Genomic DNA, 19,968 nt, shown 5'->3' with positions numbered 1-19,968 from the left:
CATTTGCATCAAGTGACTTGTTGGCAGTAGTTCTGGAGGAAGATGGGACTGAAATAGACGACACTGAATCCCTCATGGAATTTTCCAAGTCCATTCTGATGATTCTACAACCAGGACAGACGTGGCATCGAAAAACATCCACTCCTCCAGCAGAATTGCCTTCTGAAGAGGGGAAAAGTCATGCTCCGGATGAGTACTCAGAAATCAAACTAATAGATGTGGATGTTGATCCATCTACCAGTACAAAGACCTTCCCTGCACCCACTACTGCTTGTGGGATTTCATCTCGGGTGACATCAGCAACTTCATTGCCATCATTCAGCACAACCATTCAGCAACATCTAAAGGCTGGGACAGAATTTCAGATTTGGAAAGAAATGATTGCAGAGGCTGCACATTACTACACTGCCAACTTCCCCAACATCAGCAGCTCATCTGAATATCATGACATTGGCAAGAAGATGCACCAAGAATTTCCTGCAATTGCCCGAGAAGGAGAACATGCATGGGTAAATTTGTTTCTGCTCAGTTTTACCTCATTGGTCCTTTATTGGTTGTGCTCATTGTAGGCTAGACAATTGCGTGTGTTATGTTTATTAACTTTTGTGAATTTTTTGTCACACGCGATTACCCTACATTTTGTACACATAAGATAAATTCATAAGATAGTTTGCACAGCCCTGTTCGAGCTCCAGCTGACAAGCACAAGCGTTCCAATGAGATTTTCTTTCTGAGAACAATTCAAAGTATTTTAAACGGTTCAGAAGGAAATAAAGGAGCTGTACCCAAAATGTTCCTTTTCACTTCAGTTGCAAATTCATAACCTGGTCAGTGAGTAACACTCACACCCCTACATGAAAATGTATTCTTTTCTTGCTAAAATTATTCCTGAGGTATAAAGTGCTGTTCAAGGAGCATCGTGAGAAGTTTTGGCCCTCTGCCCCCACCCTCTGCAATCCCTGCCAAAACTTGCTGCATGGCCCTCCCCCCTTCCCCCACCCAAGCATCTGGTCAAAGTTGTTTCTCATTGCGTGGTGTGTGCTCCATCAGCTGGAGAGAACAACATTGAGCGGGAGTGGGTGTCCTAACCATTTTCAAGTTGGCCGGGATTATAGATCTGCCAGTGTGGAAGCAGCATGCTCACTTAATGGTACTGATTTCCCTTGATTTTTTTCTCAGTCCTTTTTCACGAAATGCTTAAGCCAGAGGATTCGACACATGCGATGGGCATCAAAAAAGAAGACAGTGCCACCAAAACCAGCAGAGGTACAAGGAGAGAAGAGGGGACGGGAGGACACCAATGACCAGCCCAGGAAATCTGTCAGAGGAGCACAGCTGCACATTTCTGGTCACAAGAGCTGTACTGATGCAGAGTATGAGGAACATCTTAAGGAGCTAGCGAGTCAGTGGGACAAGGGTGAGACACGAAATGTGAAGCACATCAAGCTGCTGCTCAGCGAAACCTTTCGAAGGAACGAGCAGTGGATTCGTACTCTACCGGATTCTCAGGTTCATCCAATCCTTGAGAAAATACCTTGCTATGAAGATGGTGCAATGGTAGGTGCACTAATTGCTTAGGCCCAAAAAAAAAAACAATTCTGCTTCCGATTACATGGCATTTGGAAAAAGAGGGTATGTAGGTAAGGTATTTTGGGGTAATATTTTTCTGTGTTGATCGCACGTGTCTTCTTGTAGTCAAGGGTAAGCTGGGTTTTTTTCCCTAAACCTCCCCATCCCCCAGGGTAGGGGCTGTCAAAATTTGGTAGGTAGGGTAACCTGAAGCAGAAGTATTTTCTTTTTTGGCCTCATATAGTAATATATTTACAAATATTTGTGTAATGCAGTAAAAAAAAAATTGTAGAGCATCTTTGTCAGAATCTCGATGACAATTTTCCTGTCATCTTATTTTTGGCTTTTTCATTTCCACGGTAATTGGGCCAATGTGCTATATATGTATGTATGTGTTCTTTGATTTTGAGAAATGGTATAGTGTAAAACGAAGTGTTAAACAAGGGAGATCCATGGGGAGAGCCATGGCCCCCTCCCCCAAAACAAACTAAATGTTTGTTTAATTGTCATCACAGTGAAGGCAAGCACTGCGTATCACCACAATTTTTGCCTTAAAAATTGTTACAGTGGTCAATTGCCTCAGATTGCACCACTAGAGCATCTGGAATGCAATTTTTTTGGACCCACTTTTGGGTGACCAAAATGGTTTTGCTCCCCCCCCCCAAAAAAAAAAAATTAAAAGCTTTTACAAATTTATGGCAAAGCGTGTGCATGTACTATGAACCCATCAAGTCTATTTTGACTACAATTTTATTACTGGTTTGGGATTTTGAATTTTGCAGCATGTTGGATTGCTGAACTAGTGGGGCAAGGGTTATCTGCACCGTATTTTAATTTATAATGACTTACATTTCCATGCAGGTGATGCATGATTTTCAACTCCTCCTTGGTGAGACAAAGTTTCAGGCCATCCAAGACAACATCATCGTCTTCATGGATGCAGTAGAGAAAATTATGGAATCGAAAACAGAGGTATGTACAAAAAACATACAATGACACTCAGGTACAGTATTGTGGACAACGCTGCATGGAGCGTTCCACAAATACACCGTTACACGGAATGATACAGCAACCCCCCCCCCCCCCCCCAAAAAAAAATTGTGCCCATGCGTGTAGCTTAGCATCAGAGGTCTCAGGGTCGAATCCCAATGCACCCGGTGTGATTTTTTTTCTCTCATCCTGTGTTTGGTCAAAAAATCAACTTACTAAACTTCCATATAAGCACTATTCATGGACCTGAAGTGGTGCAAGCCTTATGTCCAGAGACTGCATATTCAATGCCTATACAATGAATAAAGTGATAGGGAATTATAGAATTTATAAGGATTTTTATATCACAGAGAACTTTATAATAGCTGGTGTAATGATAAGAGTTTGCTGTGTGTATTCATGCTCTTGGGACTAAATGCAAGTGCAAAAGTGGTCCCTGTGGGCCAAAGATTAGGTGTCACTCCTCTGGGGTTGTAACGCAAAACTACTCTGCTATACACTTTAATACAACTTTTATATTTTTCTAATATCATTCTGGAAACATGTCATATTTTGTAGCAACATTTACTTCAGGACATGTATGTATTCATTTCTTATTTTAAAAATTTTTGTAACAGGAGGCCGAGCCAGAGAGGATGATCCCTATAATTTCTTACGTGGAAAAGGCAACAGCCTTTGAGAAGGGGAAGGGAAGAAAGACTAGGTCGATCATCACCATGAAAGAGGTTTGTAATTATTGAATGTTACTGAAACATCATTTTTCGTGTCCACAGCCTATTTCAAACACAGATTGAGACTGTGTGCCATTTGACCTGGATTTACAGCATCTCTATGTTTGGCGAAAACAGCAAAGTTATTCACTTAATTAACTTAGGAAATGATGTTGCATTAAAAATGCCGCTAAAAGTTGAGTATAATTCGGACTTAAGGCACAAGCCTGTGGCTATACAGACTTTCATGTTGAATGCTGTATTACTGCCATATTATGAATAGACACCTGAGAAACCTGATTACAACAACTTTTACTTTTCACTTATTGCATCATGGTAAAGTGGGTACACAGCTGGGATCATAATTGAGAAATTGTGGGTTTGATCTATCAAAGGGAGTGTCAAACATGGTAGGGTTGTGCACCTTGGCAGGCAGCCGCTTAGTTAGATGCTGATGATTTGTTATAATGCTAGCAGCATTAGGGGTTTACCCACGGTTAGATGAGCACTTTGCAGAATCCACCATTATAAATATTTTCTCACATTGGCAAACATGATGATCTTTCCTCATGGTTTTTTTTGGGGGGGGGGGGGTTGAAATTGAAATAGCATGCATGCATTTATCAGGATATCTTGAAACAGTAACATTTCTCCATAAAGGGCATATGGCTGAAGTTTGAAATCGCCCCAACCCTTTTTTGGGGGAAAGGGATTGGATGTTGACCCAAAAGTACGAGATTGCAGATTGCTAATAGGCAAGCTGGCCCAAAACATTTTTGCAAACATTAAATTACAAATACAGCACAGTTATTGTTTTATATACATTGCTGTTTCCTGCATGCTTTACGTTGGTGAGAACCAGAGCATATCTTTTGAAAGTGAAAAAAAAATATTTGATGCTTCTTCCTGCAGGACATACCAGATGGTGACATCAAAAAGGAACTCCACACCCCAAGAAATGAGCCACCGAAGCTGGTAATCTTCACATCAAACAACAAGCTGCAAGCATCTTTTGTTGTAGCTGATGGAGTCAGTATTATGAGTGAGAAGGGTTCTACTGCCACTGCTGCAATCCTCTTACTCATTGGAGTGTACTACCTATTCGACCTGGAGTACCCAAAGACTTATTCTCAGCTCCTTGGAACACTCCAGAACCATGTTGTTAAGGGTGTGCCCTATGATGGCCAAAAGAGTGCCAAATTCAGAATGTTCCAAACGGCTTTGCAAAGAAAATTAAAAGCTGTTGCTGAAAATTAAAAGCAGTTGCAGTAGAACCCTTCTCACCTTATTTTGTCCATTACACAACATGCTGCTTAAACTCATTAGGCCAAGAAGAAAAAAACATGTTTTCTGTTACAACACAAATATTAAGGGTACTATATCTCTTTTCCCCTAACTGTTGTACTGCCAAAATATTAGAGTAGGATGATAATCAGTTATATTTTGAACCCTTGCACTTTGTAACAGTTAACATTTTGTAACATTTAACATGTGAATTAAGTGTTTAAAGAATGTCGTGATTGTGGATACAAACAAACAAAATTACTGAGTAAGCCACTTTTTTCAGGCTTTGGGGTGGAACAAATTACTGTGATGCCTCCAAATTTCTTTTTTAAATCACAGTTTTATCGATATCAGCATGGTCTTCCAGGTCATTAGATAATAGGAAACACAAGTATTTTCTTACTTGGCCCTACTGCAGTTTACATTTCTCCAACTATTGCTTGGATGGGCAAGCTAGATTGAGCAAACTGCGTCAGCTAAAAAAGTCAAATGTGTTATTTAGCTTAATTTTTGTATAGCATTGATACATTTAGTTTGTTACTTGTTTCAGCAAGTTTTTATGGCATAAAAGGCCATGAATTTGCACATACTTTGGCCCAGTCAAAAGTTTGGAAATAAATTTTTTTAGTACATGTACAAGTTTTGGTACTTTTAAAGAAATTACAATATTATGTATGGTAAAGAAAACACCAAGAAAACAGAACTTTCATAACCACAGTCTTAACAAGTACAAGAAAACAAAATGTGCAAATAAAGATATGATGCGTGTTATACACTTAACTGCAGCTGCAAACCAGCTTTTGGATTACTAGTATATAAAAATATACAGATTTGAAAAATTAAGGATGTTTTTTTATTTTCTGAAGACGAATTTCAAAGTGCCTTCCAGGTGGTTAGGCCAATAGAGGCTCTGAGTGCTGGGCTATTTTGTTACGGCACTGCCTTTTCAGTGCCAAAGAAGCACGAAAAAACCTTTGAAATTCAACACATGAATAGTAGTAGTGAAGCCCAATGCATATACATGTATTGTTAAACATGTTTCGTCTTATTAAACACTTAAGCACTTATAAACGTGTTAAAATGTTTATAAACCGTTGCAACATGTAAACATGTCAAAGTGTTTATATTTGAACACTTTCTTATACACGTCACAGTGTTTATTTGAATAAACCATGCGTTTAACTGTTAAACAGTGTGTTTATCAGACCATTTCTTCAGAGTGTTAAACACGTATGTTTATGTGGATAAATACTCTATTCGTAAACGTGTTAAAATGTTTAAAAAGTGTTGCAAATAAGCATTTATAATGTGTTTAGAAACTAAACACCTGGATTTACAGTGTATGAATTTCGCTACGCGGAAGTATTACTGCCGGTTGGCCCCGGTTACAACCGCCGGGCTCAAGGAGCAACTGAATCTCTGGAACTCAGCTGAACAAGGCAAAGGGCAAACCCAATCGCTACAAGGCATGGCTGGAGACTACAAACAGGCCGCCACACCTATGATGGCGTCGATATAAAAAAAAAAAAAGGTGCACCGTCGTTTAAGGTGTAAATTCCGACAGAGTGCAAGCTTTGACAGTGACACACGACCGGGCCGATTGTAGCCGATTGCACCTGCCTTTCTCGCTTAATAGAGGCAACGCCAAGCTCATTTCCTCGGCAACTCAGACTTGTATGCTAGCCAGAGGAAATTCATTATCATCTCGACATCGAAAACCCCAGCTGTATTTCCCAACGCAAATGGTTTGTTTTTCTGCTTTTCCCACTTCCAGTTCTTGCTTAATGCTCGACAGGTTGTAGCGAGCTCTGTTTGGTAATCTGTGTATTAGAGATTTGTTATGTCTATCAGCGAAATATTGACGTCATTAAAAGACACGAGCCAACGTAGATATTATTTTGGGGCATTCATGATGAGTGTGTTTTTGACATTTTTCAGTGGAACGGACTGAACAACAATTATTTACGAGGACCTAAAATTAGAAAAACTAAAGCACTGTTGACAAAATCACAAGTTTCGGGTTTAACTTCGACAAGAATGGTAATCGAACAAAATAAATGGAGTCAGTGACCAATATTAACTCGGTTTGATGTTCGTTTACCAGTGCGGGGACAATTTGTCGGCATCCTCATTATTTTACGTTGCATATTATGACGCCTGTAAGTATCCAGTTAATGACGACATCCCGAAAACCAGTTAATGTAAAAATCGTTTTGATTTTTTTTACAAGTTTGTCCAACGTTGTTTGGTTGAAGAGGTCAAGCTCAACCTCATCCCAGGGCTTACTTTATTTTCAACCTCGTTTCCAATAGTAAGCCCTGGATAGGAAACTTTCTTCCTGTATCCTGATTTGAAACCACAATTGGCAAGTAAGGGATTTATATCGTTACTTAGTGTTGGTATTTCCAACGTGCATTAAATTATAATTTTTATAATTATAACGTCCACACCTTCACAAAAATAATCCTTTCCTTTCCAATTTGCTCATATTAATATGAAAGTTGATACTGCATATTGGCTGGAGAAGATTGTAACATTTAAACTTTGAAATGTTACGTTTTTACGTAACTAACGCCGCGACGAATTGATTCTGTTTTCACCCCAGACACCGCACAAAAACAAACGCTAACGTAAAGCACAAACAGAAACCAGACTATTCCTCATTTGCATACGTGCTCAAAGGTTGGACATGCAAATGATCCAATACCAGTATCAGGGTGAGAGAGCAGTACGCGAAACTCGACACTCGACACTCTGGGAACGAGGTTGGGTATAACTGGGCGCGGACATCCAGGAATCTTTACCTTGGCTTATCTAGCTCCCACACCTATTTTCTTGAAACTCAATGGTTCTTGAGTATGGAGCGCTGAATGGTAACGCATATCAACCGATGGAAACTGGTGTGCAGATGAATAATGTTTTCATCGGATGACGTCAGCCCACCCCCACCTATACTGCAATATTTCGTCAATTTGAAGGTGGGACAATGACCAAGCGTACACATTGACTAAACATGGCAAAAATATGTCTTTGGAGTATGGTGATTGGAATTAGGATAAAAATGAACTTTACAATTAATGCAAATATTATCCTTGCCTTAACTTGTGTAATTCTTGCGGTGAATCGTATATACACGCTTGTGTCCCCCGACCCTAATGACGGTTCACGTGTCTACGGGCAAAGTCTTGTGCATGGTCAATTCCTCATGCATGCAACCCTATAGAGACTTGAAAGAATAGAAGCCAATTATAATTCGTATTTCGACAAACAAGTAAGTGAGAACGACCCGTTTCACCTGGGACCTGCGCTGGGAAAAAAAATGGACGAAGCGTGCACATGCACTCCCGTGCCAATACGTTGCTGCCTTTATACTCCCTATATGTCTTTCAGCCCAACGTGGTACAAAATTGGATTGGTTCAGCGCAGTGTGGTTTAATCTCCCAGCGGTGGCAAAACGTGTCATGTTATCAACTACGAAGGTTGAAATGTAACCAAGAGGAAGAATGAAATCATGTTACTGCTGTATGTTCTCGACCACAGATTCCCACCACTCAATAAATAGGTAGACATTCTGCCTCACTAAAATATAGTGTTGGCAATATTCCAATGGATTAGAGAAAGGACTTCTCAAAACACCCCACTTGCAAAGCTTGGAAATGTTCTTAACAAGGTTCAAAGCTGAGATGGACTAGTCTCGCCGTGTCACTGCTTGCGAATGAACTGTCAAGATGCATACATGTTGAAATGTCCAGATATGAGTGCACATAGTTCAAAGTCTTAAAGGGAAAAAACAACATTTTTGCAAACGTAAAAAATAAAACCACCAAAACATTTTTGAAATACCTTGCCGTACTGTTAGTGCATGACAGTCTTAAGCATCCTGTAAAATCATGGCACCTGAAATACAGTCATTTTCAAGAAAACTTGTATTTCTCGTATCAATTTCCAATGTTGGTCGGCCGACCAGCGTTGGAAAAAAACTGACTTTTTTGAAATACTAGCCCAAATTGACCATATTTAGTTAGTCCGCATTTGTTTGCAATCGATTACATACTTAGGAACTGGTACCAGCCAGCTAGACTGGTTCCCTGACCTTACAATTCCCAAACGTCTATAAATTGCTCCGTTTTATCTTAAATGTCGTCATGTATCAGGGAACCAGACTACGGGAAAATGATTGTTTTTTCTTGGTTTATATAGCATCTACGAACCCAAAACGTCAAAAAAGCAGTGTAACAATATTTGCTATATATTACCAACCCCCAATCTATCCATTTCAGAAAATTACAGCAAAAGAAAATGATGTGTAGTCCCATTCATAACAGTGCCTTTTCACACAATTCTTTGCTAAATGTTGTTTTGTGGTCCTCGCTGACAGTTCTCGCGCAAAACACTTTTAATGTGATTTGCTTAATTTCCTGTACTGTATAACACTCTTCAAGAGCATTTTACTGAAGTGCACATACATTCTTTTCTGTAGGTGGGCCTGAAGGTCTCTGCTTCATAAGTTGTGGCAGGAGCTTCTGCAAGTCACTTAGGTGTCGGTCGGTCGGTCGGTCCCCGAAAATTGACCAAAAATATTTTACCAAAAATTTAACAAATGCCATGACGTCGTCAGTAAATGCACTCTAAAAAAATGTTAGCAACAATTCGTAAAGTTGTTTATGAGAATGTCAACGGAGGCAAGATATGTGCAGTAATGTTATATTCACGTCGTATTTTCTGTATTGTCTGGACGGTATCCAATGAAAATTGACAAAAAGTATGGTGTTCCATATGTGCCATCGGCGTCGCATTTTTCGCCAGAGCTTATTGTGCACTCGCACTTGTTTTTAATGGACCCCTACATGCAAATGTGTGATTTTACAACAAAAATTGCACCCACAATATTTCTTTTCCATCTTAATAACGCATGATTGTGCTTGTACTTCACCTCTGAGCATGGTCAGTCTTTGCATAGGACTTGTGTTCACCTGTTTAGTCTTTTTTCCCCCTGTTTTTTTGCGTCCACGGTGTTTGGATGTGCAAAGGCGCGCGTAACGCAATTTCTAATAATTGCGCAAATGACAAATAACAATGAAAAGAATACTGATCTTACTGTTTCTCTTGTAGATGACTAGCTCCACCTGCACAGGCGTTTGCTCCTCAAACGCCTTCTCCACCTTCTTAATGGTGTCCTTGTCAGTCAGATCCCCGTACATGAAGTTGCAGGTGCTGCTCTTCTGCATGACGTCAGCCCGTGTGCGTCCCGTCATCTTGCAGAATCCATCGTTGCTGTAGACGATTGGGTACCCAACCACCCGTGCGTTGGACAAGATGAAATTGCTATCTGCAAGTCCAAAAAGGAAAAGGAAAGCCAAATTTACGTCAGAAACACAAACTGATTCGAGAAGTGCTGAAGTGGTCGATAGAGCATTTACATTATCGTAAAATAACCCGACCAAATAAGTATTTCAACGGAACCTAAGTTATACACACGCTAACTATATGAGACGAAGTTATTTGTGGTAAAACAAGGAAAGTTGTATTGTGAATTCAAATGTGACAAGGTTAGGCCCTATGGATACTGCCGAAGAAAATATAAAGATGTGAATTGAATTGGATCAACAGCAGGTTTCAACATTGCAAATTCGCCAAATGTAAACACATTCCAAGTCGACTGTTTTGTGACGTCAAATTCTCTTTGCATCGCGCATTATGAAGCGACATTAAGGGGTCTTCAGATGTAACTCAGAACCATTATGTACACAATCGAAACTTCTAAATCTCCAGTGATTACCTGATATGTATGAATAAACAAAGAATTTAAACTTTCTTCGTGCTGTTTTCAAAACAGTTTGTTTAATTTACTGTTTGAATCAGTGTTGACCACCTCAAATCTAAAATTACTACACCCCATAATCTATTATGAGATTATTCTAACAACATTTTTTTTCTTCATGTTCTAATGCAAGTGGTGGATTAAATTAATAAATCTTATAACGATGTCTTCTCAATTTCTAAGAAAAATGACAAGCTTCGATGAAAATCCATATTTCCTTTTCATAATGCAGTTTCATTGCAGAAATGCAATCGGTTAAATTTGTCTGCGCATTCAAATGTTTGTTTCCGCTCAACGAACACAAGCTATCCGATTAAAATAATACAACACTACAGGAACTGTTCAGCTGCAGCGGGAAAGCACCTGCGGCATTCCTGCTGAAAGATAACTCGAAACGTTGAATTACGTCTATTAGGGTTCAGAGCACGTACGCCCAGCCGTGTGCGAGTGAACAGAATAAATACAGAAACGTGACAAAAGAATGGAGTTGAATTTTATCCCAATAATTTGGTTGGAGATTCCAAACAGTCGCAGCCCCATCTCAGCTCACCAAATGCTTTGAGGGGATTTGCATACAACGAGCCATCACGTGATTCGCTTATTTACGGTATAGGATATCTCCTTTCCGTTTTCTTTTACAAATCGGATTAAAGTACTACTCATGGGCAGCGTGAGGGGGGGGGGGGGGCAATTCCCCCTTAAAAACGAAAAAGTTAAGGAATTTGGGGGGAAAATTTGCTTTGCCCTCCCCCGGAAAAAAATCCTGGCGACGCTCATGGTACTGCTCCTTTGATATGTTTCAAGTCGTTGACGGGATGCTTTGACTCCATTTCTGAGTGGGACAACTAGAAATTCACCCACACTCAATCAAAGTGGAAGGTATACGCCAGTGACGTAACTACGCTGGCACCAGCCCCCCCCCCCCCCCCCCCCCCCCCCCCCCCTTAGTGGCGTAGCCGGGGGGACCTTCGAAATATACCGCTTGCAATGAAGGAAGTGACTCTTAAAGAATTTGTTTGAGTTGTTAAAACGAAGAGGAATATAGATTATTATTTTTGACTTATTTTAACCGTGACTAAATTAATAAGAAATTCGACTAAATTAATAAGAAAAAGAGCGCCCTCTAGCGTCACAAGAGGTCTCCCCCACCGCTATTCGAATTTGCAGCATTTCACCATTTCCCCACCCCCTTTTGCGATCTTGAAATAAAAAATATATATACTGCACTGTTGAAATGTTACGTTTCATTTGCTTTTAGTGCCCCCCCCCCCCCACTTGAAAACAAAAGTGTATGTATCCCCAGGTGCCCCCCCCCCCCCCCCGAGGTCTGACCCTAGTTACGCCTCCGGTACAGGCCATCACTGATTATATTATCACATTCACTCTGAAGAGTTCAGTTAGAATTATTGCCTTGTACATCATTGCTATGATGATGTCTCGCCTTCGCACTTTCAATGCACTTAACTTTTATCGTCAGCTCCTTTATGTTCAGTCAGTGGAAACTGATTGTTAAAAGATTACATTCATTTGACGGAGTGTACACAATGAAATAATATGCTGAACTCCAAACTTCAATGAACTGCATATGATGCAATGAACTGCATATGTTCTTTGCCCTCATACAATCTGCACCCAGTAAGGTACACAGATAGCATCTTAGTTGATCTCATCTGCCACCTGGGCCCCTTTTAACAGGAACACAATGATCCATGATAGAAGGAATATGCAAATACCTAAGTTAGACCATGAATGATCTCCCACGAAAAAAAGACAGTAATGGCAAGAAGCCGTGTTTGAAATACATTAAACAATCACGCGACGGTCGCAACAAAAGCATCGTATTTGAACTACATGTACATACTGCAAAACAGTAGTGACAACATATCAAAAAAGATAATGAACAATTTGTTAACCTTGGTGTATGCCTGAAGCTAAGTTCTTTTAAAACTCAGTTGTGTGCTACCAAGAAATTGTTTCATGACACTCCTTTTTTTTTTTAAATATATATATTATTTTTTTCTTCTCCTGTCAAATGTTTTCTATAAACAAACATTAGGGCTTCGACTGAGTTCTCCACTAACTCTAATACCGTGAACATCGCTATAACCAACAAAATCCCAAATACCACTGTGTTGTGTTCCTGAGCCCATCTCGAGGCAGTCGCACTCATGACGTCATATATTTGATTGGCCTCTGACAGTGGGGTTAATATTGCAGTCAGCCCGCTCCCTTTTCCTATATTGCCCAACTTTAGCCGTGAGACACCGTCACACTGATCTCAGATTGAGATGTGTATCAGCTTCGGAATAAATTTCCCCAGTCTCAATACTGACGTAGCCATCGGCAACACAAAATCAGGCAATCTGACTCCGAGACTCTTAGCTAATAAAAGAGCCTGGCCGGGCCCGGAGCTAGGTTTAGGCCGTCTTGACGGACCCGCGCGACTGCACACTTGGAGGGGGGCTCCGTAAACGCGCCTTGGTGATCTCAAACTCTCGCTCAGGCGTGATGCCAGAGACAGATATTGCAGGTCCGTTGCCATGGAAACCGCGTCAATTGTAATTCAAACTCGTGAGGAGAGAATACAGGCACGGTAATTACACGTTAATAACTTTGAGTTAGAGTCTGCGATTGTCAGCGGACCACGCATGGTTCATTATCAGATGTTAAGCGATGTAATATTAGTCATCGGTAAGGGTGTGGTTGAATGGATTAGAAGGATGAATTTGTATGTAGAAAATCACATTGAAAATATAGTATCTAATAACCAGCAATTCCATCTACGAGGTTTGAAATCAGATATCCATTATTAGAAAAGCAACGGTAGTAAACAATAAAAGGAAATGTGTTTACTGATGTAATATCAGAGGCAATAATCCTACGATGTTTTAAGTTTTAAGATATTTTATAAAATCATGCAGTACGTTAATTATCAGGAACCCGTTTTGCCTCAGTCTCTCGAATCCCGTTCAACTCGGCACGAATGGAACTAGTTAAAATTAAGCATTAAAAGGATATCATCTTAGAGTATATACACGTAACACATGGGCGTCGCAAGGGGGGCAAGGGGTGCGCTTGCCCCCCCCCCCCCGGAAAAGACAAAACAAAAAGGAAAAAACGAGGTGCGAAGCCATATTGCTGTGAATTTGATGGGGGGCGGGAAGATAGGCAAATGTTCCCCTGCCCACGCTCGAAAAATTATAAATTGAAATATGTTGAACAAGGTGAGAAATTATTGGGGGAAATGTGCTTGCCCCCGGGAAAAAAAATCATGGCGACGCCCATGACGTAACTGCATGTGAACGGCCCATGTATGCCCTTGCTATATGGTTTGTGACGGTACAACTTTGTCTGCAAGTTTGTGATTATGTTAAGGTCCACAAGATAAAGTGGCTTATCACTGGAATTGAAATCATGGAAGCGTTTTTAATAATCTGATTTATTTTAACGTAATTTTGAAGGAAAAAAATGGACTCTACACTGATCTTAATCATGTTATTGAGGAAACACCCTGTCCAACACTGTAATTGCGAAGTCACTGCATTAGGCTGTAATCATGGAGCGTAATTTTGGGGCATGTGGCACTCGACCTCATAGGATTTAATGTCAAAAAGTTGGGCATTACTCTCTAAATTCTAAAGAGTGAAAATTCACACCATTCGAGTGAAGATTCACTCCGAGAGTCGGAAACTTGGGTCTAGACGTTTCAGAGTGAAATTTCTTCAATCGTAAAGATCGAGGTTTCCCGCGAGCTTTAACTGAAGTGGTTCATTTTTCAGACTATGTCAATTGAAAATGAGAGGGGTTTTTACTCTAACACGTCTTGTCCCTAATTTCACTCTTTGGAATTAAGAGAGTAACATCTAGCGAGGTTTTTGTTGTGTAGACTGTTCAGACGTCCTCATCGACAGCTCTCACGAATACCACACTCAAATAAAGTCCGAAGTATAAGGGATAAACTCATGATACAATTATTCTATAATTTTGTTTTTAAGGCAAAGCAACTTGCAGAAGAGTGGGAACTCTTGAGGAACATAAGAGTTCCGTTTCAGAAAACTGTAAGAAACAAACAAGTATTTATCGAAATTCTACGAATCTCCAAGAGCTGCACTTCTTAATCGAAACCCTGAGATTTCGAGATCAATATCGTGAACAAGTTTGACAAATGAATGAGCCTTCCTCATGTTTTTTTTCGTGAATAAATTGTATAAACATTCAATCAACAGTGCATGCAGTGCATATGATTTTCATCATATTCGTAGATTAAAAGGTGTTTTGCCAGGAAAATAATAAAATAATAATTTCAGGAGAACTTAAATTAAAAAAAAAAAATTTAAATTACAGCCAGAAAAGCGTTAAAAGTTTTAACTTTGTTCTCGACTATATGGCTGAACAGACCTAGTCCAACACGATTGGTTTCTATCGAACTGCTCAAAACGTGAGCTTGCATAACTTTGGCACACCGCTTACCTCTAGTGCATTGATTCGCAAGGGTAGTAATTAAAGTCGCTATACTGCTCCTCAGATACTGTAATTTCATTTGCCCAGAATGGTCACGTGTCCAGTTTCTTAGCACGACTGTTGGCACCAAGACATTCCTTGCATTGTCTTGCATATTAATATTGTGTCACCTAAATACAATGTAAATCAAAAATTACATTGCACGCAACAACGTCACCCATATGCCGTCTTGCACATGAATGACGTAAGGTCTTTACGTACCGTAAGAACCTCATTTTAATTTGATAACCGCTGTTTTCACAACATGCTTCGACCGCCACTAAGTCTCTAATTTAAAGCAGAGACATTGTGGGCCCATTGTACCTTCGGTCTTTGGCTTTGCCGCGCTACAGATGCCACGTGGCTCTTTAATGTTATACAAATCTTGTTCCGTGTTACAACAGTCAGCTGTCGTTAACTGTTTTCGAACGGAATGGCCTATTGTAGACATAATAATAGTGATTAAGTTTAAGTTTACAGTTTTCGAACCTTTCCAGTGTTCGTCTTATGAGAACGTTGTCAATAACTGTTGCCGAGTAATTACATTAAGAGTAATTTTGCGCTAACACCAAGTGACAAGAAATGTCATGTGGGTCTGAAAAAAAATGGGAATGTCAGAACCGAAAAAAACTCACATAATAGATGTCTTGTCGCTTAAATTTCTAGTAGCGCAAACTTACTATTAGGCCTATCTCTGATTTAACCATGTAAATCTTCGAATCTTATCCGAATATCCCGGTTTATATTTAAGCTTAAAATACATTTATGATGTTTACATATAGCTTTATCTATATATATATATTTGCAAACACTAAACGCAGCACTAATATTGTCATGCAATTATAGAAAACAAAGCCTCCAAAAGGAATACTGGATGGACTCTACACGTTGAACGCGCCCCTGCACAATTTACGGACAGGCAAACCATTTTGTGGTTGTCATTCACGCCATGTTGTCAACTGCTAGTGAGATACATATTGGCAATGCATTTTAAAGTATAAAGACCTACAGCGTTGTAGCTTTGTTTTGCCATTATGTAAGCCCTGGAGTCACTTGCAGGGGATGCTGTATTCTGCTGCGAAATGGCCAGGCTGCAGGTTGTGGATACTGAGCACTTATATACTCGAATCCTAAATGACGAATGTGTCAGTTGTTTGAAAATAGGTAGACTACTTGAGTATGATGCTCAACGTTGGTGGACTTTTTCAACCAAAAATCGACACAATTCTGTCCATTAATATTATTGTTCTTTGAAAACTGAGGCCTTTTTCCCCCCAAGAACACCGAAGGCTTCGAATCAATCGGCGTTTTTTAATATTTTGTTCTTATTTGTTTCGACTTGGAATGGTCACAAATTTCATATTTTTCTTTAATTAATGCCGCATTAGATCTTTCGAGTGAATAACGGCATTGAAAACAAAACGGAATTGAAGACAACAAGGCAGCACTGTGAGGGAATTATGATATAGACGTTTAGGCTTTCAAGGGCATATGCATTATAACATAAATGCATGCCTGCATGTGGCCCCAGAGTGTGGAGTGCATCGCTGTAATTTATGTCAGCACATTGATGTATCAAATGGAAAATCCATGTAGGTGTGCATTAAATCCCCACTGACGTCATTATGTATGTACTCTAATGGATAAGCAGTCTGAGTGTTAAAATAACAAGTGCCGGTGGATGTGCAGGCCGCTTAATTGATTGCCCATGTGAAACGGTTCAAAATCAATGCAATGCAGTATCCTTAAGTGTGGTAACAATATTACCTTGATAATTAGGGGTACTCAAAACGATAGCTTCGAAAATAAACCTCAGAATCCCGTATTTTTATTGTCCAAATTTGATCAAGTATAACAGCATCGTGTTTGGATTGACACCAGACATTAGGCCTACAAAAGCAGCCTCTCGTGTTTCGTCATGCACTTCAAGGCAGTCCTGTTTAGTGAAAATCGGTATGCTCCACACTGTGCTTGTAGTTACTATAACATTAATTGATATACCCTCATTATCGGCATGGTTTATTTCACTGAAACTATTTCTTACTATTTATACATTTTATATAGCAAAAGTCAGTTTTAGTAAAAAGTTCATATTTGATCATCCTGCGACCATGAAGTCATTATACATGCATACTTTATGTATCCGTATGTGATTCTGGTAAAGAAGTAATAAGACAGTAATGTTTATTTTAATTAAAATATTACTGTAAAAATGAATGGCACCATAAAACTTACGTTTATTTGTGCACAACTAACCAATATATTTAAGAAATCATCCATAATATGTTTTTAAATGTAAAGCGTTCAGATGTAATTGAAGCCCTTTTTATAAGCCCTTTTCAACTCCAAACCCTCTGTTTTCAGTATTACAACGGATGTAGATGTACAAGATACAGAGAGAGCGTCTTGAGTTGTGATTACGTGAACAATGTTCGAATAAACATTCGTTCCAAAAATTGCAAATCATCATAGTCTTACTCTGTTGTTTTCTTATGCAAATGTGTTACTTTTTTAGGTCAACTGTTGCAATTCATTGCAAAGTGATTTCTGTGTACATTGTGCAGTTATTGGCCAGATGGTACCATCGATCATGCAATCTCTAGTATTGAACTGTGGTCATCATGTTGCGAGTGCAGTTTATGGCGGGCACAACAACCTGTCTGACCTGAGCATAGAACTATTTAATATTTCAGCGGGAAAAATACAAACAGTTCAACACTAATACTTCAGGCATTATGTTGAATGCACGAAGCTACACTACGTATATGGCATCTCTATGGGGTTTCAGTCACTGGATAATAAATAAATGTAATACAGCGACATGCTCAATAAAATACACTTGCTGTTTTCCCCCGCAATGTCACACACTAGCAAATTTCCATCCCTCATTCGGAAATACCACCAAATTATCGGCCTGGGTAATGTTCATTTTTATTTCCAAACAATGTGCGTGAATATCTGACTCGGAGCAAACGGAATTATTATTATGACGGGAGACCCACACTCACTTAAGAACCAAATGACGTCAGGAAGACAGTTACCATAACAACAATTAAATATACACAACATGGGGGCATAATGTGGCCCATTGAACCAGTGGCCCATTGTAAAAGACTGTATAGGATTATCTTGGATTGTTAATTTGTTTGCTATTTAGATAACAGATCATCCTTTTGAACTTGCATTTAGCCTCACAGCTAAAAACTGAAAGTGTTATTAATACCTGCTCGTTATCATTTACATATGGAAACACAGCAGGCGTTGAAATGAAATTAGTAAAGGCATAAAAACAACTCTTTATTTGCAAGCACCTTGCTGTGTCTGTAGGTACATGTTGTTCACCTGCAACGTTAATCCAATTATTTTTATAGTCTATCATCCTAACATAAAATCACAATAGTTAATATGCAATATTAACTATTCAATATCAAACGAATACGCATGAAATTTTGGTAAACAAATACATCGTACAAAGGCCTGTATACTGTCAAATGAAAATCTTGTTTAGCTTCGAGCAAGGACAAGGAAGACTGGGAAATGATTCCGACTGATTCTCGTTCAATCAAATAAACATCACATACGCCGACCGGGGGATACGAGACGCCGGCTATATTATTAATGTGCACGGTAGAGAATCCATGATGCTTCAATTCTAAGGTTACCATCTTGGGGATATTCTTTTTCAGACTATACATTGGAATCACACAAGAGACCTGATATGGGTAAATGAGACACATGGGGCTCATTAAGTCGGAGTTACATGCCAAATATAAGTACTAATCATTCAGGCCGGTTATTTCTCTTTCATTTTTGTCCTACCTTTGGCACGAAGCAATGTATTTCGGAGAAATAAATGACATCACTGTAAAACTTCGAAATGATTTGGTGTCAACATGAAGCGTGTGACTAATTTCCGTCCAACGATGACGTTACTTGCTGAACTCATTACTGAAGAACGACATTTTAAGGCAATATCTTTGCGGGTTTTTTTATTGGTAAGCGGGACACTTAAAAAACTCCAGCCTAAAGGAAAACCAGTTTCAGCAAACGGAATCGCTATATCGGGCACTAATGCCCCTCCACATACCGGCTAACAAGCCAGTACTGTTTTTCTTCTCGCAAACATGGTAAAGCTTTTAGCTACAGCTGAAAGGATGGAGGCGGTATATACCCAGATGTCTATAATTATTAGAGGAATCAGATCAAGTCCTACTCCAGGCCTCGGTGAGCTCGTTTGCTGATGAGCACGAGCAAAAGCAAACTTGGCCGTTGCAAAATGCCATCCTCTTTTTTTTAAACAAAACATGTCAGTCAATTTTAAGGGATTGTGCTTGAATGTCATATCGTTCGCGAGCTGGCAGGTGGTTGAACTGATTGTCTTATTCTATCAGTTCAAGTGCGGAAATCCTATCCCCAAAAGGCACAAAATAGTGTGTGGCATTATGTGTGCTTGGAACATTCGATGCCTATCTGGAGGGGTTCAGTTATTTTTTTTTCACATCATCTACATATTGTTTTTTTTTCCTGCAGGCAATTACCCTGCATGCATACCAATGACAAGTGGTTCCGTCGAAACATAACTATATTTGATCAAAATAATAGGGTTCGTCAAATAACATAATTCTCCAAGTGCAGCACCGTTGAACACATAATCATAAAGCCACTGTAATTATACAGTATAAATACAATTATTTCGGGTGTTTTTTCCATTGCTATACATCTGTGACGTTTTAGACGAGTGTGTCATACTATAGGTACGTTTTATGCATTTTGCTTTTCCCCTTCTGGTTTACATACCAAACAAGGTAAAAGAGACAACATTCCAATCTTGTGTTCCTATTCATCGATGGCGACATTACTGACAATATGGCTGTCCAAAGACACATTTTCGAGAGCCAGTTTCAATTTAATCAATACGATGGGCCCTTATATATGCAAATGGTAATCCACCAGCATACGGTAACTGCTGTATCTAAGCCTCATGGAGTTACTAATGATGTCAGAGCCACATGGCTATAAACATCTCTTAATTGCTTTAAGGGTCCTTGAGCACAGAGGGGACATTATTGCGATGTAGTTCCATGCACAGCGTGC

At 39.5% G+C, this 19,968-nt stretch overlaps 2 protein-coding genes across 3 annotated transcripts in view; one reads left to right on the top strand and one right to left on the bottom strand.

The window, feature by feature from the left end:
- Nucleotides 1-9,880, bottom strand: part of LOC119741629 (potassium voltage-gated channel protein eag-like) — a 39,156-nt gene extending 29,276 nt beyond the window's left edge. For both annotated transcript variants that reach the window (XM_038217456.1, XM_038217459.1), the window contains exon 1: nt 9,652-9,880. In XM_038217456.1, the coding sequence (XP_038073384.1) occupies nt 9,652-9,808 (157 nt within the window). In that variant the 5' untranslated portion in view covers nt 9,809-9,880. The remainder of the gene's footprint in view (nt 1-9,651) is intronic.
- On the top strand, nt 298-4,626 carry LOC119741631. The gene is made up of 5 exons (XM_038217460.1): nt 298-509; nt 1,180-1,557; nt 2,431-2,541; nt 3,177-3,284; nt 4,182-4,626. Exons 1-5 carry the CDS (start codon nt 378-380, stop codon nt 4,524-4,526), a joined length of 1,074 nt encoding a protein of 357 aa, XP_038073388.1. The 5' UTR covers nt 298-377; the 3' UTR covers nt 4,527-4,626.
- Nucleotides 9,881-19,968: the final 10,088 nt, after the last annotated feature.

Source organism: Patiria miniata, unplaced genomic scaffold (assembly GCF_015706575.1).
Source record: "Patiria miniata isolate m_02_andy unplaced genomic scaffold, ASM1570657v1 HiC_scaffold_5, whole genome shotgun sequence".
Taxonomy (NCBI): Eukaryota; Metazoa; Echinodermata; class Asteroidea; order Valvatida; family Asterinidae; genus Patiria; species Patiria miniata.
Note: the sequence above shows the minus strand (reverse complement) of the source record. Positions and strands in the feature narration are given on the sequence as shown.